Source organism: Molossus molossus, unplaced genomic scaffold, assembly GCF_014108415.1.
Source record: "Molossus molossus isolate mMolMol1 unplaced genomic scaffold, mMolMol1.p scaffold_m16_p_16, whole genome shotgun sequence".
Classification (NCBI taxonomy): domain Eukaryota; kingdom Metazoa; phylum Chordata; class Mammalia; order Chiroptera; family Molossidae; genus Molossus; species Molossus molossus.
Window position 1 is genome coordinate 38,248,775 of NW_023425351.1, and position 17,426 is coordinate 38,266,200.

The window sequence follows — 17,426 nt, forward strand, 5'->3', positions numbered from 1 at the left end:
TTGACTTAATCTCCCAGGTTTAAATTTTGAGAAGAATAGTTCAATCTCCCGGTATGGAGCCTCTCAAGTTGAAGATATGGGGAATATTATTTTAACAATGATTTCAGAGCCTTATAGTAAGTATTGCTGTTGTAACAATGCAGACCTAGAATTTGATTCCACCCTCTGTTCCTCACCTATACTTTTTTTTTTTTTTTTTCCCCCTCACCCGAGGACATTTTTCCATTTTTTGTACAGATAGAGTGGGAGGGAGAGAGAGAGAGAAACATCGATGTGAAGGGACACATCGAGTGGCTGCCACCCGCACGACCAACCAGGGCCGGGGACAAACTGCAACCGAAGTACGTGCCCTTAGCGGGAACCGAACCCGAGACTCTCCTGACCGCAGGCCAACGCTCTAATCGCTGAGCCAAACTGGCCAGGGCTCACCTATACTTTTGAATTTCCTTCCATAGCTTTGTCTCCCTGATAGCTAAAATGATGACTTGTGTGTTCTCATTTTTAGATCACAGGTTTTCAGATCCGGAGCGAGTAAATTACAAATTTGAAAGTGGCACTTGGTAGGTATTTGAGTTCTATTCCATTTGAGTCTTTTGATTTTATTCATTTTGTGATATTTCACTCCCTTTATATTTTGGCTATCCATTTTTCAATATTGGGTCATTAGAAAAGAAGGTTTATATTAAAATGTGCTTGGATGTCAGGATTAACATTTACTGAAATATTTGCGTAGTCACTATGACCTTAGGTACATCATATGTTTATGTCTATGATTCTTTTTTTTCTTTATTGATTTTTAGAGAGAGAAGAAGGGAGAGGTAGGGAGAAATGGAAACACTGATGCGAGAGAACATCGACTGGCTGCCTCCTGCATGCCCCCCGGGGGAATGGGCCCACAACTTGGGCTTGTGCCCCGACAGGGAATCGAGCCGGTGACCTCTTGGTGCACGGGTCAGTGCTCAAATAGTGAGCCACTCCGGCCAGGCTATGTCTATGATTCTTATTTTAGCTTTTCTGAACTGTCCATTTTAACTGGAAAACTTCCAAAGGAAAAATCATAGGCTTTAAAAGAGTTCACAAGATCTTTACTCAGATAATTTAAAGTATGTTCTATCTGCTTCTACTTTAAAGCAAAGGAAATAACTAGGGAGGAGTATGAAATGGTGGTATCTTGTTTGTGATCACAGGTAGACCTATTTAAATTTGTAAATCACTGTGGTGAATTGTGTGAGATTGCATGGTGCCTGACATGAAGAGAAACTTCTGGCATCTTTGCCCAGAGACTTTGAGGCCTATTTAGTTGTGGAGAAAGTGACTCATTAGGAAAATGTCCAAGGAGTACTGAAAATATGAATGTGGTAGGAATAGAACATCAAAAGGTGTCAAAGTATATCATAGGTGATTTGCAAACGACTCATTAATGTGTGTGGGCACTCCCAGGCATTTCCATAAACACTCTCTAAGATGGCTCCTGTTTGATGGATTTTTTAAAATAGGTTTTTATTGATTTTTTTAGAGAGGAAGGGAGAGAGATAGAAACATCAATGAGAGAGAGAGAAACATTAATTGACTGCCTCCTGCATGTCCCCTACTGGGGATTGAGTCCGCAGCTCAGGCATGTGCCCTGACCGGGAATTGAACTGGGACCTCTCAGTCCCTGGGAGAACGTTCAGTCCATTAAGCCACACCAGCTGGGCATAGAGTAGATATTTTAATGGCAGACTTATGACTTTGCACACACATTCCTGATGTGGGTTAACTGCCAGCTTTATGCAGATCTTAAATTTTCTGTCAAACTGGGTTTAAAACCCACTGGTATACTAGCCAGTTCTGAGAATGAATTTAAACCTGCTCATCTTGGCTCTGGAACTTACAAGCCATCAGGATATTGGGAGAACTCTGCTTCCTATGAATTGATCCTGGGTCCTTTTGAGTTTATGGCAAGCAAGCAGCAACTCAGCTGGGTGAGCCAGCTGTGTTGGATCTGCATAGCCAGTTGTCTTTCTAAAGATCATTTTAAACTGTACCCAGATAATTTTTGAGGTTACACAGTAAACCAGGCAGTATTAAAAGTCTGTATGAACTCCAAATAGATAATACCTCATGTGTAAATAGGCAAATTGTCTTATAGGGGGAATTGGTCAGACTCACTAGCATTAATCATATGACCTGAAATTTTGCTTGATCCACAGCAGCAAGATGGAACTTGTTGATGACAACACGGTAGTCAGGGCACGAGGTTTACCATGGCAATCTTCGGATCAAGATATTGCAAGATTCTTCAAAGGACTCAATATTGCCAAGTTGGTTTTTTAAATCTCTATTTTACTTAACAATCCCAAAGAGATAATGGGTTTCCTATCATTTTTTTCCCCTAACTGTATTTTTTCCCCACTACTCTCTGTTCTGTTCTTTATAAAGGGGAGGTGCAGCACTTTGTCTCAATGCCCAGGGTCGGAGGAATGGAGAGGCTCTGGTTAGATTTGTCAGTGAGGAGCACAGAGACCTAGCACTGCAGAGGCACAAACATCATATGGGAACCCGGTACATTGAGGTATGCCCTTACAACCCGACACCCTGACATCTTGAGTACAAACATTAGAAAGCTCAGAAACTGGATTTTAATTTCCCTTTCTTTTCCTAGGTTTACAAAGCAACAGGTGAAGATTTTCTTAAAATTGCTGGTGGTGAGTGTCTTTTATAAAATGTGACTATAATAAGAATCTAAAATGTTACTTACATACTAGGGTTAGATAAATAGGGTTTTGAATGGTTTTTAGTTCCCAGTGAAACATAGGAATCAACTTTTTTTCAATAGGAGGAAAATGTCCAATAGTATCAGTAAGTATAATGCATAACACTTGCCTTAAGGCTTGAGTCAACCAACTGTATTAAATAGCCATTAAAAATAGTATTACACAAAGGTGAAAGGGTCATATAAAGTTCATGTACAAAGGGAAAGAGTAGTTCTTGAAAGAAATTAAATAGTCTGAAAACTACTCTTAAACAATCACAGTAGAATACCTGGAATTGTGTATCTCCTTCTAGTTTTTCTCTAAATTTCCTTAATTCATCAGTGGCCATGAACATTGTTAACTTTCTGGCTTCTATTATTTAGGAAATGTAGTGTTTGGAGTAATATGGTCAGAAAGAAACAAGAACATATAAAGTCTTTATCCAATTCTTGATTGATTTATAACTTTAAAACGTAGCATAAATTTTTATTAAACATCCCTGTTGGACATTTAGAGCTTATTTCAACCTCTTTGCTCTAAGTACGTTACAGTGAATGTTTTTGTATCTCTGTATGTGCCATTCATTAGGATGAATGTCTAAAAATGGGATAGCTGAATCAAACAATGTGGGATGGACCTTTTAAGAGATTTTTGACACCTATTGCCAAAATATACTAGGGTGACTTTCATTTAAATACAGACAGCATTAGTATCCCTGCATTATATAGCCCTGGTAAAAATCTTTGCAATTGTAGAACTTGTAGTAACAGCACCCTGTTTACACAACTTGCTGGTATAATTCTGTTCTGGCACTTATTTCTTGAGATAAACCAAGGCTTGCAAATTCAGAACCTCAAGTTGAATAGTGTTTCCAGAGTTCCCAAAGTAATGTTTCCTATTGGTTGGAGACAAGTGCATTTTGGATTGCTATGATTCTAAGGTTCCGTGGTAGATGACATTGTAAGTTGCAGATGGCAAAGTTAATTAATGTTCAAGTTAATGCCTGGGATTTCATGGTATGTGGGCAGTAAGATTAAGGGAAAATGTTACTAGTGTATGAACTTGAACGATGTGCATTTTTATATTTGCTACATGGCCCTATTATACAAAATGCTTTGTGTTAGGCAGAATTTTGTAACTACCTACCAAGTATATTCATTACACTATTCTCTCTACTTGAGTATGTTTGACTCTTTCTTAATGAGAAGTAATCAGAAAAATAAAAAAAAGTACTTTATACTTAATAACTTATTCTCATAATTTATGAGGTAGGTAATTTTACCTTCATTTTATAGATGAGGAAACTAAGTCATAGAGGTTAAACTTTACTAAAGTTGTACCCTAGTAAAATGGTAAAGCCAAGATTGGACCCAGGCATTCTAGCTCCAGGAAGTGTGCCCTTAACCACCACGATGATTCTTCTCCATGAGAAGAATATGGTGGTTGGTTCATACTTTAATTATCTGGCTATCTTCCTAACTGAGAGTTGTATGAAAATGGTCGGGGAAAAGTTTTGAGTCTGTGGGAAGAGAATTCTTTTTTCCCAGGTTGTTATTATAAATTCAGTTGGGAGTCTGGGTCTTAATTACAAAATCAAAACATTGCCAAGAATTTTACTATTTTAAATATGGTAACGTTGGTGTCTTGATTATTTCTCCTCCTGCTTCCTACTATTTGTATTCCCTAGGTACATCCAATGAGGTAGCCCAGTTTCTCTCCAAGGAAAATCAAGTCATTGTCCGCATGCGGGGGCTTCCATTCACAGCCACAGCTGATGAAGTAGTGGCCTTCTTTGGACAGCATTGCCCCATCACTGGGGGGAAGGAAGGCATCCTCTTTGTTACCTACCCAGATGGTAGGCCAACAGGGGATGCTTTTGTCCTCTTTGCTTGTGAGGAGTATGCACAGAATGCACTGAGGAAGCATAAGGACTTGTTGGGTAAAAGATACATTGAACTCTTCAGGAGCACAGCAGCTGAAGTTCAGCAGGTTGGTTGTTTTGTTTTTTGGTGTATGTGTTTTGTTGTTAATCCTCACCTGAGGCTATTTTTCCATTGATTTTTTTAGAGGGAGATAGAAATAATCATCAATGTGAGAGAGACACATACATTGGTTTCTCTCGGCCAGATATTGAACCTGTGACCCTTCAGTATACAGGCTGATGCTCTAACCACGGAGCAACTGGTCAGGGCAGCAGATTGGTTTTTAATAGCATGTTGGTGGTTTTGCATTATTTCTATTCTTTATTTCTGAAACCAACCAACATTATTCTTTGTTAAAATAAAACAAAGTCTAAGTACATGAAAAATATCTCACTTCGTAACCGAATGATAGCCACTGTTAGCTTGTGTACACACAGGAAAAATACCATGTATTTTTATATAACTGGAATACTGCTATAGATTTACTTCTATATTCTGTTTCAAAAGTACGTATTTTGAAAGGTTACTCTTGTCAAAAACTTTTATATTTAAGTTAATATTGTCTCACAGAGGTACATAATCTATTTAGGAATTCTATTATACATTTGGATTTTTTTTCTTCTACCATAAGGAATTTCTAGATAAACATACTTCTACAACTCTCAATTTCTGATTGATTTCTTTAGAACTGAATATAGGGTGTGAGCTTTTAAGGTTTTAAATTTTAATGTCTTGCCAAGTTTATTTCCCCTAAGCTTGATCAGTTCCATACTTCTGGTGGAAAGTTTTCTTTTGTTACTTTCAGAATTCACAGTTGTTTTTGAGGTACAAAATCACTTCCAAAAACATTCTAATCTAGGCATGAAACCAAATGTAGGGTCTCAAAACTTTTGACTTTTCTTCTTGACTTATCATTTCTCTTCAGGGGTTAGTGTTTCCTTGGTAACTGAGATCATGTAGACTGCTTCATAAGGCTTTTTCAGGTTATTTTACTTGGGCCCTGTAGTAGAACATAATAATTTTAATGGTTCCTTTGGGCTTTTTTGCAAGCAGTGAGGACACTGACTCTACTATTACTTCTGTGAGTTCATAAAGTGATTTTGTGTAGCTCCTGCAAAGCCCACTGTATATTGTGATTTTAAATAATTAAATAATTCTGTACCTTGTTGAAAATGAATATCAAATTCTGAATCTCTAAAATATGCTACATTTCTTTTTTTTTATCCTCACCTGAGGATATTTTTCCATTTTTTACTCAGATAGAGCGGGAAGGAGAGAGAGGAAGAGAGAGAAACATCAATGTGAAAGGGACACATCGAGTGGCCGCCACCCACACGACCCAACCAGGGCTGGGGACAAACTGCAGCCAAGGTACATGCCCTTAGCGGGAACCGAACCCGGATCTCTGTGGACCGCAGGCTGACGCTCTAACCACTGAGCCAAACCGGCCAGGGCAATATGCTACATTTCATACATCCTTCCCAAACTAGAGGGAGAAGATGAGATTTTTTAAATTAGATTTTTAATTGGAAGAAGAGTTTCGTGGAAACCACAGCCTAAAATGGACTGCCCCAGGGCCTTGGCTACTTTACATTGATTGATTTAGATGTCGAGTATGCTACCTCTATGTGACCCTAGCATAAGGTGATTTTGAGTGTGTATGAGTTTCCTCTTCCACTATTCCTAATGCTTTATTTAATAAGATTTGAAGGAACCATAGACTCTGTACTGTCTTCTTTTCATTACTGTAATATTTCATTCAATAGCTATTTGCTCACCTCCTATTTGGGAGGTTCTGTAGGTGCTAGACCATTTCCTGCCCCAAGTGTGTCTATAACCACATTTATTTTCTATTTGTATTCTTTTTTTTTTTTTTTATCCTCACCCGAGGACATTTTTTCATTTTTTGTTCAGGTAGAGTGGGAGGGAGAGAGAGGAACAGAGAGAGAGAGAGAAACATCGATGTGAAAGAAACACATCGAGTGGCTGCCACCCACACAACCGACCAGGGCCGGGGACAAACTGCAACCGAGGTGCGTGCCCTTAGCGGGAACCGAACCCGGGTCTCTCAGGACCACAGGCCGACGCTCTAACCGCTGAGCCAAACCGGCCAGGGCTCTATTTGTATTCTTTAATGTTTGTGCTATGTCTAGATTATTTGTGTGTGTGTGTGTGTGTGTATTTGGTTATCTCTTACTCAGCAACTGGACAGGGTGTAAGTGAGGAAATTAGGGCAAATTTTCAGGAATTCCTCAATTGTTCTATATTTTCAGTTTGTGGGATAATAAAATTTGCAATGGTAAATTGTTCAGAAAACCCAAGGATGCCACACATGGGGTTTGTACAAGGACCTCCAAGTATTATCAACTAGTGGGCATATTCTAAACTGAGGCAAACATAGGCAAGAACTTTGAGTTTTGCCTGGGAACAATTCTTTTCCCCAAAATGTACTTGACCTCGTTCATTCTCAAGATAGCCAAATTCCATGTATTTAAAAGTCAAGATGCTCTGTCTTGCTACTGAATAAAGTTTACATGGCAGTTTTACATTGCTATTCTATCTTTTTATATACTGTTTGCTTTATAAACGTAGCATTATGTTTTAATATAATCCAGAATCATTTTTTTTTTTAACCTGGTTTCATTACTGGGTTTTCTTTATACTTCTTGGGTTTGGGGGTGGTTTTGTAGCAATATTAAGGGGAATATTGTACTTAGTAAAATGAGATCTAATAGATTGCTATAGTAGTCTGTGATTAGTAATTCTGGATATTTATGAAAGTGGCAGACTTTAAGGACACTTGTTCCAAGGCAGATAGTGATGTGTTTGTCAAGTTGACAAATCCTTAATCTAAGCACATTTGTGTTGTGTGTGGTATATGCCTCAGGATGCATTTGACAAAAGTGGGTATTGTGCTCATCCAGATGAAAACCATGAATTCCTTTCTCCGTGAGTTTTTCTCAAACTTTAATATGCTGTGAATTACCTGGGGATCCCTTGTTAAAATGCAGATTTATATTTACTAGATCTGGGGTAGAGCTGAGATTATGCATTTCTAATAGGCTCTGCAGTGATGCCAGGGCTGGTCTGCAGACAGCATTGGCATAGCAAGGCTCTAAATCACTTCTGTTTTGCTTTGTGTACAGGTGCTGAATCGCTTCTCCTCCGCTCCTCCTCTCATTCCACTTCCAACCCCTCCCATTATTCCAGTACTACCTCAGCAATTTGTGCCCCCTACAAATGTTAGAGACTGTATACGCCTTCGAGGTCTTCCCTATGCGGCCACAATTGAGGACATCCTGGACTTTCTGGGGGAGTTTTCCACAGATATTCGAACTCACGGAGTTCACATGGTATTGAATCATCAGGTAAGAATGTCACTTACTCAAAAACGGATTTGTTTATTCTTATTATCAAGGAATCTTCCATTAAAAGAGTACAAATGTTTATCAGTTTTATAGTAAGTCTCGAAGGAAAGATGTAACTATAAATGCAGGCCTCCAGAAAGAATGCTATCTTTGGTATGGTAATTCAAACCTGGGTCTGATTCTAGCATCACATAGTACGTTATCAGTCTAACACAACATTTTATTGCTGCAACTACTGAACCCTGCAACTCTGCTGTCATGGTGTGAAAGCAATCATAGACAATACGTAAACCAATGAACTTGTCTGTGTTCAAGAGTATTTTTTATCCATAGACAGCTTATTTTATCACACACACACAAACGTTAGATATCATATTACATTCAGTAAAGTACAAACTCAAAAAGAACTAGTATCTGTACCACTTAGAACAGTATGTGGTCATAACAGGCACTCAAATGTATTAATGAATTAATTGTCTAATAGAAACCTCTATCAAAAATCTAAGCAAATTCTGTGGTATGCAAGTGTATATCCAAAGCATATTAAAAGTAGTTCCTGGTTTAGTGTCCCTTGATTTCTGGTTTAAATAAAATTAATCATCTTTGTTGCTGGACAATATGCTAGTATTTTTGGACTGTCATAAGCAGGGCAGAATTCTAAAAACCTATAAACTCATTAGTCCTAATTAAAATTTTGGAGCTGTTTATTAAAAGCAAAGTTGTATTAATTTTTGTAAATGAGATGTTTCTGATGAATGATGGGTTGAATATAGATTTATATTGGAAATACCAATGTTTTTCTAAACTACTAGTGTTCCACTTTCTCTTTTCACATGGAGATTTGGTCACATTCATAACCATAATCCTGTCTCACTGGAGACTGCATGTCACTGGGTATGGTCAGTCAGAAACTCTCCGGTGCCCCTGCTTGGTTTTCCACTGCAGCACATGCTGGGTACCCTCTCAGCATAATCCACTGAGAGTCCTTTTGGATAAAATTCTCCACACATCCCTATCAGGGATTTGTTTAGTTTTTTTTTTTTTTTGAGTCACCATTTCTAATAACATAGAGGCTATTATTACTCTTTAATTAATAACATAGACAGATTTACCCGTTATTGACACACATGACCTGTTGTGATTACACTTGGGGGAAATGCTTCTTAGATGATGGACAAGCTTTTAGCTGTCTCGAAGATGTTAGGTTTCCATCTTGGACTGGTTTCCCTGATATCCTAATTTCCCTGGTATGGTAACTCCTATGGTAACTTGCATGGTAATAATTTGCACTAAATACTCCCTTAGAGACTTTTAAAGAACTCTATAAATAAAAAAGAAATAAGTTGATTGTATCGTTTTCTCCCCCATAAAAAGTCCATGCTACATAAAACTAAGGCATTTTGGTTCTGTGGAACAAATCTATCACCGTGGTTTTAAATAGGAGATTTTTAGCAAGCTGTTAGTAATAGAGAAAATTATTATCAACACCTGTTTGAGAAGATTTAAGCTGGAGGCATATGGGCAGAGGTGAGGGGAGGGCTCCTAGCAAGGCTGATGATACAGCATTCACCAACCTGCACTGTGCTTTGCAACTTCCAGTTTCCTGTCTCCCTTCCCTCTCCCAAGCCACGTTCCAACCTAGGCTGCAGAGAGAAGGGAAATGGGTGTTGCAGGTCAGTGATGGACAGAACTTAGAGCCAAAAGAGAACACTAGTTTATTCAGTTTCTCAGAGGATATATAAAACTCTAATACTGGTTTTCTTACCAGCTTTTCTCAATCGAATGTTATAATTGCAAAACCCAATACACAATCCTATATTTTGAAACCACAGTCACAAGGAGACCTTTTTAAAACTTGTAAATCTGATACTAATAGAAACCAAGAAGGATCACTTTCAGCTATGAGCTCTAAAAACTGTCCCATGTTTTGTGGGCCATTCTGGTAATTAGGTGATGAAATGCAAGTCAGATTTTAGTAAATCACACTGTCACCCAAATTTCGTGGCTAAAATATCTTTACTGTGGGTGATTGTCACTTTGCATGTTTTGAAGGCAACCATTTCCTTGTTGAAGGAGACAGTCTCCTTTTGTTTTTATTCTTCCCCCACATGCTCAGGGCCGCCCATCAGGAGATGCCTTTATCCAGATGAAGTCTGCGGACAGAGCATTTATGGCTGCACAGAAGTGTCATAAAAAAACCATGAAGGACAGATATGTTGAAGTCTTTCAGTGTTCAGCTGAGGAGATGAACTTTGTGTTAATGGGGGGCACTTTAAATCGAAATGGCTTATCCCCACCGCCATGTAAGTTACCATGTAAGTTTTTCTTGGGTCTTGGCGCTATTCTACGCTATATGCTGGTAGGTGCTTAAGCTGCTTTCTGTGTCCCTGGTTCTTTCTGAGGCAGGCAAGGTGGTTACATAAGGCTTTCCCATCTGAAATCGGTAGTATTTGGTAACCACATAAGACCTTGGTTGTGGACACCCATAATTAGAGATGCTACAAATACCTTCTTTCAAATTATATTCTTGCTTTTTCAGTGATGAGCCCTTGATTTCTGAAGCTTAGTGTGCTCAAGATAAGCACTGACTCTGGGAGGCAACCTGGCTATGTAGATATTTTAATACGCATTTAAAGATAAAATAAGTATGGCCAGATCTTTTTTTTCTCCTGTAACACATTCAGCTTTTTGTAGAAGGGTGATTTGATGGCCATTTTGCATTTTTAAGTTATTGAGCTTTAAATATTTTTTGGATAGGATAACTTGGGGAGCATTTCTCTTGCTCTCCAGGATATCTGAAATGAGCAAGTTAGTAAAAAATATAAATGCGTAACTAAATTAGCCAAAGTTTCCATTGGATCGCAGGATCAGTGCTTAATTTCAAGCCATGCTCTTGCTCATTGGCACCTGGGTGCAAGCCATCTGGAATCTTGTTTGAGAGGAATAAGCCCTTTAGTCTGAAGAACAAGTTTTGGTTAGTGAGTAATTTTAAAACTTGAATCTTTTGACACAGATTCCACTTTTGAATAAGACATACCTTGTTAGGAGGCATGTTGGGTATGTTTAATGCATGTAGCACTTGGAATACAGTCCAAAGATAACTGAGACAGTAAACTGGATTATATGTTTGATTCCAATAAAATGGGGAGTGTTAGGACATTACTTTCTAATAAAGAGAAATCTATACCAATAAACCTATTTGAATAAGTATTATTCATATAATATTCAGTGGGGCTTAATCCTTTTTTCCCCCCTTGGAATTCCTCAATGCTAATATTTCATTTATCTGCTGCTTGCTGTTGGTGAATATCTGAGAGTTGATCACTAATAAGCATCACATTTTGAAATTTTACATTGGTGTTAAGTAGTTATCGTAAAGTAATCTTAGTCATGTATTCTGTTCATAACTACTGATAATGTCAGTAACTTTAGTGATAATCTATCAAGCATTGTGAGATAAGGGAATTTCTGCTGTGATATCATTGTACTTATCTCTTCCTGGTGCAAAACTGGTCATTACACTTTATTCATAAAACTTCATTTTTCCCTTTTTCTCCCTCACAAGCCCTAAAATAATAAAATGTTAAATGCATTTTTTTACATAAGAATATTTCCATATCTTTAATACTTTCCAAAATATTTTAACTAAAATTTGGTCATTTGCCATTTCAGTGGAAGAGTTTACTTATTTTTTTCCCATCAAATCAGAATTCCAATTTATGCATGCTAATATTATATCTGTTCTACTGCACTGTTTTGTTTTGTGTTTTTGTTTTTGTTTTTTTTTCCTGCCAACTCATTTTAGGTGATTGCCTATTTACACAACAACCAATAAATTTACAGAAATTGCATTATTTTTTATATAATCTCCAGGACTAATACAGTTAAAATAGTGGCTAGTTAAAACTCACTGAGGAATTTCTTATTGAATTTGGGGAAGAAATGCTGCTGAAGTCTCATTGTTTTAAAGTTGAAAATGTTTATTTTTTTATTGAAATTTAACTTTTCAAAAAGTTGAGCATTTTAAAGGTCACCTCCCTCTTTCTAGTCTATGAATATAAACATCATATTCTCTTTTAGGAATATGAGAATAGTTGTCCTTTCATTTGGGAAATACCCAAATCTGAGCAGCCTAATTTGTTTAGTTATCAAAAATTTCTACTTTTCTTTGTTTTGAGGCAGAAGAGACTTATACCTGCTATATACGTCTGTCTTACTGGTATGAGACACTGTCAGTTCATGAATTGCTTGACAGTTTTCAAAGCAGGAAATGTGCACAGGCTTTATGATTTTCTATATGACTCCAGTACCTCAATTTGTTCTGATTGTTCTTCTGTGGACTCTTTAAGGCCAGGGTTCATAATTTTAAAATTAATCTACATGTTAGGTATCTGCATGTAGCTCAATTTTCAGTAAGGTGAATATGAGGTCTTTGTCCTGTGTACCCATGTTCAGCTGACTGCCCTGCTTCTCTCCATATACATGTAGAAACTCACCAGGCTTGCAGAATACAACAGAGATTTTCACATGAAAAAGTTACCCCTTGGGCCTCTGCTATTTGCAAAATAGATTAGGTAATTTTAGGTATGAAAATTAAAGTAGGAACCCTAAATTCAGACAATGTCTCAGTTACTCTTTTGTTGGGTACAGATGCCTGGATAGTTGTGTTCATCCCACTTAAATGAGTTGGATAACCAGAAGACAAAGGAATTTCATTCTTTCTATTTTCTGTATAATCTGAGTCCACAATTTTTCCGCTCTCAGGCAGACTTGTGTTTCTATTTCTCTGAGCTAATTCCCAGGTTGGATTTTTATTTTAACAGATTCAAGGTGTAGATTAGCTTCAAAGCCCATCTTCTGGGTTACCTTTAGGTGGGAATAATGCAGAGTTAATGTACTTCTTTTGTGTCAGTTCACTCTGAAACCATCTATGCTTTTGCATAATACATGGTACTGGTGATGAGTGTTTCATCGTAACCATTTTCATTCCATGCTGTACTATAAGATGGATAAGATGGAACAGCAATGTGGCTTTCAAAAATACCAAGCTTTTAGTTTGAAGTTATACTAAATGTCAGCCCTATGTTTCTTTCATCAAAGTGTCTGTCTGTGGTAACTGGCACTCAAGAATGGAAAAAATATCACATCAAGAAAATAGTTGAGAAGACTTTTGATGATATGGTTATTCCAACTTTCAGACCAAGAATGGTACTTTAGGTTGATGGAGTGTGAGAATTGAGATTACTTCTAGGTTTTGTTTATATATTAAAAGGAAGGTGCTTGGGGTAATATAAAGAATTGCTCTATGTTGGCCCGTGGACCAAAGAGTCGAGGGTTTGATTCCCAGTCAAGGACATGTACTTTGGTTGTGGGTTTGATTCCCGGCCCCTGTTGGGGTCATGCAGGAGGCAACCAATCGATGTGTCTCTTTCACATCAATGTTTCTCCCTCTCTCTGTCTCTCTCTCTCCTTCCCTCCCTCCCAGTCTATCTAAAAAAATCAATGAAAAAATATGCTTGGGTGAAGATAAAAATAAAAAAGAATCGCTTACTTACCTTAAAACGTATATATGTAATAGTAACCTTATGGCTTTAGTGCTAGCACATATGGGTCGGCTGTTACAAATGTCTCAAAGTGTCTCTCTCTGCTTATTTAGGCCTGTCTCCTCCTTCCTACACATTTCCAGCTCCTGCAGCAGTTATTCCTACTGAAGCTGCCATTTATCAGCCCTCTCTGCTTTTGAATCCACGAGCACTGCAGCCCTCCACAGCATACTATCCAGCGGGCACTCAGCTCTTCATGAACTACACAGCATACTATCCCAGGTAAGGCTATGATGGAAGTGGAAATGAGGGACAGAAACAAATAATTCCTTTGATAGCCAGTGCCTGAGTTCACAAAAGAGTATTGTCTGCCACATTGAAGGTTAGTTAGCATGGTAAGCAACAGCTTCTGGTCATCTCTAAGCAAGAAGTTGGTTTTAAGACAAACTGAAATAAGTTTACTTTTTAACCATGATTAACAACAACTTTTAGGCTATTTTTATATACAACTTTACTTTTTTTTTTTTTTTTTTTTATCCTCACCCGAGGACATTTTTTCCATTTTTTGTTCAGATAGAGCGGGAGGGAGAGAGAGGAGGAGAGAGAGAGAGAAACATCGATGTGAAGGGACACATCGAGTGGATGCCACTCGCATGACCAACCAGGGCCGGGGACAAACTGCAACCGAGGTTCGTGCCCTTAGCAGGAACCGAACCCGGGTCTCTCTGTACCGCAGGCCGGCACTCCAACCGCTGAGCCAAACTGGCCAGGGCCAACTTTACTTTTTTTTCATTCCCCTTTCCTGGACCATAAGTTAGGGACACTGATCATTGTAGTAGGGTGGCAATATCTTGTGAATGAATAAAAAAATGGAAACAATTATATTTTTAAATAGCATTATTTCTTGTGACCCCACAATAAGTAAAAACAGTTATTTAAATTGCACACACTTGTATTCTTTCTCCCCTGAATCTTTACTAACAGGTCCAAAATGAGATTTATTTAGAACTTTTTTTAGAATAAACTTTTTTGTTTGTTTGTTTCTAGGGGAAACTTTTTAAAAATTACAGTTGACATACAATATTATATTAGTTTCTTATGTACAACATAGTGATTAGACATTTATAAAACTTACAAAGTGATCTCCCCAATCTGTCTGGTACCCACCTGACTCCATACATGATTATTACAATATTAGTGACTGTATTATAACTGCCAGTATATGCTTCTTAATTCCTTCATGTATTTCACCCACTCCTTCATACCCCCTCCCATCTAATAACCATCAATTTGTTTTCTGTATTTATGAATTTGTTTCATTTGATCATTTATTTTGTTTTTTAGATTTCACATAAAAATGGAATCATACCATATTTATATTTCATTTAGTATAATACTCTCTAGTGCCATCCATACTGTTGAAAATACAAGATATTTCTTTTTTATGGCCAAGTATTATTACATTGTATATATGTACCATAATTTTTTAATCTACTTATTATTGATCGACATTTGGGTTGCTTTATATCTTGGCTCTTATAAATAATACTGTAATGAACCTAGTGGTGCATATATCTTTTCCAATTAGTGTTTTTGTTTTCTTTGGGTAAATATCCAGAAGTAGAATTGCTGGGAAATATGGTAGTTCTAATTTTAATATTTTGAAGAACCTCCATACTATTTTCTTGCAATCTCACCAAGAATTCACTGGGGTTCCTTTTTCTCCACATCCTTGACAACACGTTGTTTGTTGATTTATTGATAATAGCTATTCTGATAGATGTGAGGGAATATTCTGTGGATTTAAATTGCATTTCCCTGATGGCTAGCGACTGTGAGCATATTTTCTTATATCTGCTGGCCATCTGTATGTCCCTTTGGAGAAACTTTTGTTCAGGTCCTCTGTCCGTTTTTTAATTGGATTCCTTTTTTGTTTTGTTTTGGTTTTAGGGATTTTTCTTTTTGGTGTTGAGATATATTAGTTCTTTATAAATTTTGGATAATAACCCTTTATTGAATGTATGATTGGCATAGATCTTCCTCCATTTAGTGTGTTGTCTTTTAATTTTATTGCTAGTTTCTTTCCTTGTGCAAAAACTCTTTAGTTTTATGCAGTCCCATTTGTTTGTTTTTTCTTTTGTTCCCCTTGGCTAGAAGACAGATCCAAAACAATATTACTACAAGGGATGTTAGTGATTTTACTCTTTTCTTCTGGGAGTTTTATGGTTTGGAGTATTATTTTTAAATCTTTAATCCATTTTGAGTTTATTCTTGTATATGATGTAAGAAAGTGTTTTGGTTCCTTTTTTTTTTGCATGTATCTGTTCAGTTTTTCCCAATAGTATTTATTAAGAAGACTGTCTTTATCCCATAGTATATTCTTGCCTCTTCTGTCACAGGTAAATTGACCACGATGTATGTTTATTTCTGGGTTCTCTATTCTGTTCCATTGATCTATGTATCTGTTTTTGTGCCACTACCATGCCTTTAAAAATTATTTTCTTTATTGATTTTAGAGAGAGAGGAAGTAAAAGGGAGAGAGAGATAGAAACATTGATGAGAGAGAACATCATTTGGCCACCTCCTGCATGCCCCACACTAGAGATTGGGCCCACAACCTGGGCATGTGCCCTGACCGGGAATCGAACCAGTGACCTCTTGGTGCATGGATCAACGCTCAACCACTGAGCCATGCGGGCCAGGCTACCATGCCTTTTTGCTCACTATACCCCTGTAGTAGGATAGTTTGATATCAAGTCATATGATACTTCCAATTTTTGTCAAGATTGCTTTGGCAATAGGGGGTCTTCTGTGGTTCCATATAAATTTTAGGATTATTTGTTTAAGATCTGTAAAAAAAAAATAAAATACCATTGGTATTTTGCTAGGAATTGCATTGAATCTATAGATTGCCTTGGGTATTATAGACCTTTTAACTATATTAATTATTCTTATCCATGAACATGGTATGTGCTTCCATTTATTTGTATCTTCAGTTTCTTTCTTCATTGTCTTATCATTTTTCTAGTACAGATTTTTTACATCCTTGGTTAAATTTATTCCTAGGGGTTTTTAGGAGGATGCAATTATAAATGGGATTGTTTCCTTAATTTCTCTTTCTGATAACTAGTTATTGGTGTATACAAATACAACCAATTTCTGAATATTAATTTTGTATCCTGCTATATTACAGAATCCATTTATTAGTTATAATAGTTTTTTGGTGGAATCTTTAGATATATAATATCATGTCATCTGCAAATAATGGTAGTTTTCTTTCTTTCCAGTTCAGGCATCTTTTATTTGTTTTTCTTCTCTCATCACTGTGGCTAGAATTTCCAGTACTATGTTGAATAAAAATAGTGAAAGTGGACATGTTTGTCTTGTTCCTGATCTTTAAGAAAAGATTGTAATGTTAGCTGTGGGTTGGTCCAATATGGCTTTTAATTGTGTTGAGTTACATTCCCCTCTATATCCACTTTGCTGAGAGTTTTTATTAAAAATGGGTGCTGGATTTTCTCAGATACCTTTTCTGCCTCTATTGATACAATCATATATTTATGGGGTATCTCACATTAATTGATTTGCAGATATTGAATCAATCTTTATTCTCAGAAAAAAATACCACTTGATTGTGGTGTATGATTTTTTAGTGTATTGCTGAATTCAATTTGCTAATACTTTGTTGAGATTTTTGCACCTTATGTTCATCAGGGATACTAGCCTATAATTTTCTCTTTCTCTCTCTCTCTCTCTCTTTTTTTTTTTTTTTGGTAGTGTCTTTGTCTGTTTTTGGTGTCAGGTAATTCTGGCTTTGTAAAATGAGTTGGGAACCCTTCCTTTAATTTTTTTGAAATG

The 17,426-nt window shown here is 37.0% G+C and overlaps 1 protein-coding gene across 2 annotated transcripts in view; it reads left to right on the top strand.

Annotated features, from left to right (window-relative positions):
• The window catches only part of ESRP1 (epithelial splicing regulatory protein 1), a 65,863-nt gene that overhangs the window by 18,795 nt on the left and 29,642 nt on the right, over positions 1-17,426 (top strand). The window contains exons 5-13 of one of the 2 annotated variants that reach the window (XM_036264220.1): positions 18-116; positions 506-560; positions 2,193-2,303; positions 2,422-2,554; positions 2,645-2,687; positions 4,423-4,724; positions 7,804-8,025; positions 10,142-10,328; positions 13,682-13,850. In XM_036264220.1, coding sequence (XP_036120113.1) covers positions 18-116; positions 506-560; positions 2,193-2,303; positions 2,422-2,554; positions 2,645-2,687; positions 4,423-4,724; positions 7,804-8,025; positions 10,142-10,328; positions 13,682-13,850 — 1,321 coding nt within the window. Of the gene's footprint in view, positions 1-17; positions 117-505; positions 561-2,192; positions 2,304-2,421; positions 2,555-2,644; positions 2,688-4,422; positions 4,725-7,803; positions 8,026-10,141; positions 10,341-13,681; positions 13,851-17,426 lie in introns of both variants that reach the window. The other variant, XM_036264219.1, reaches the window with a different exon arrangement.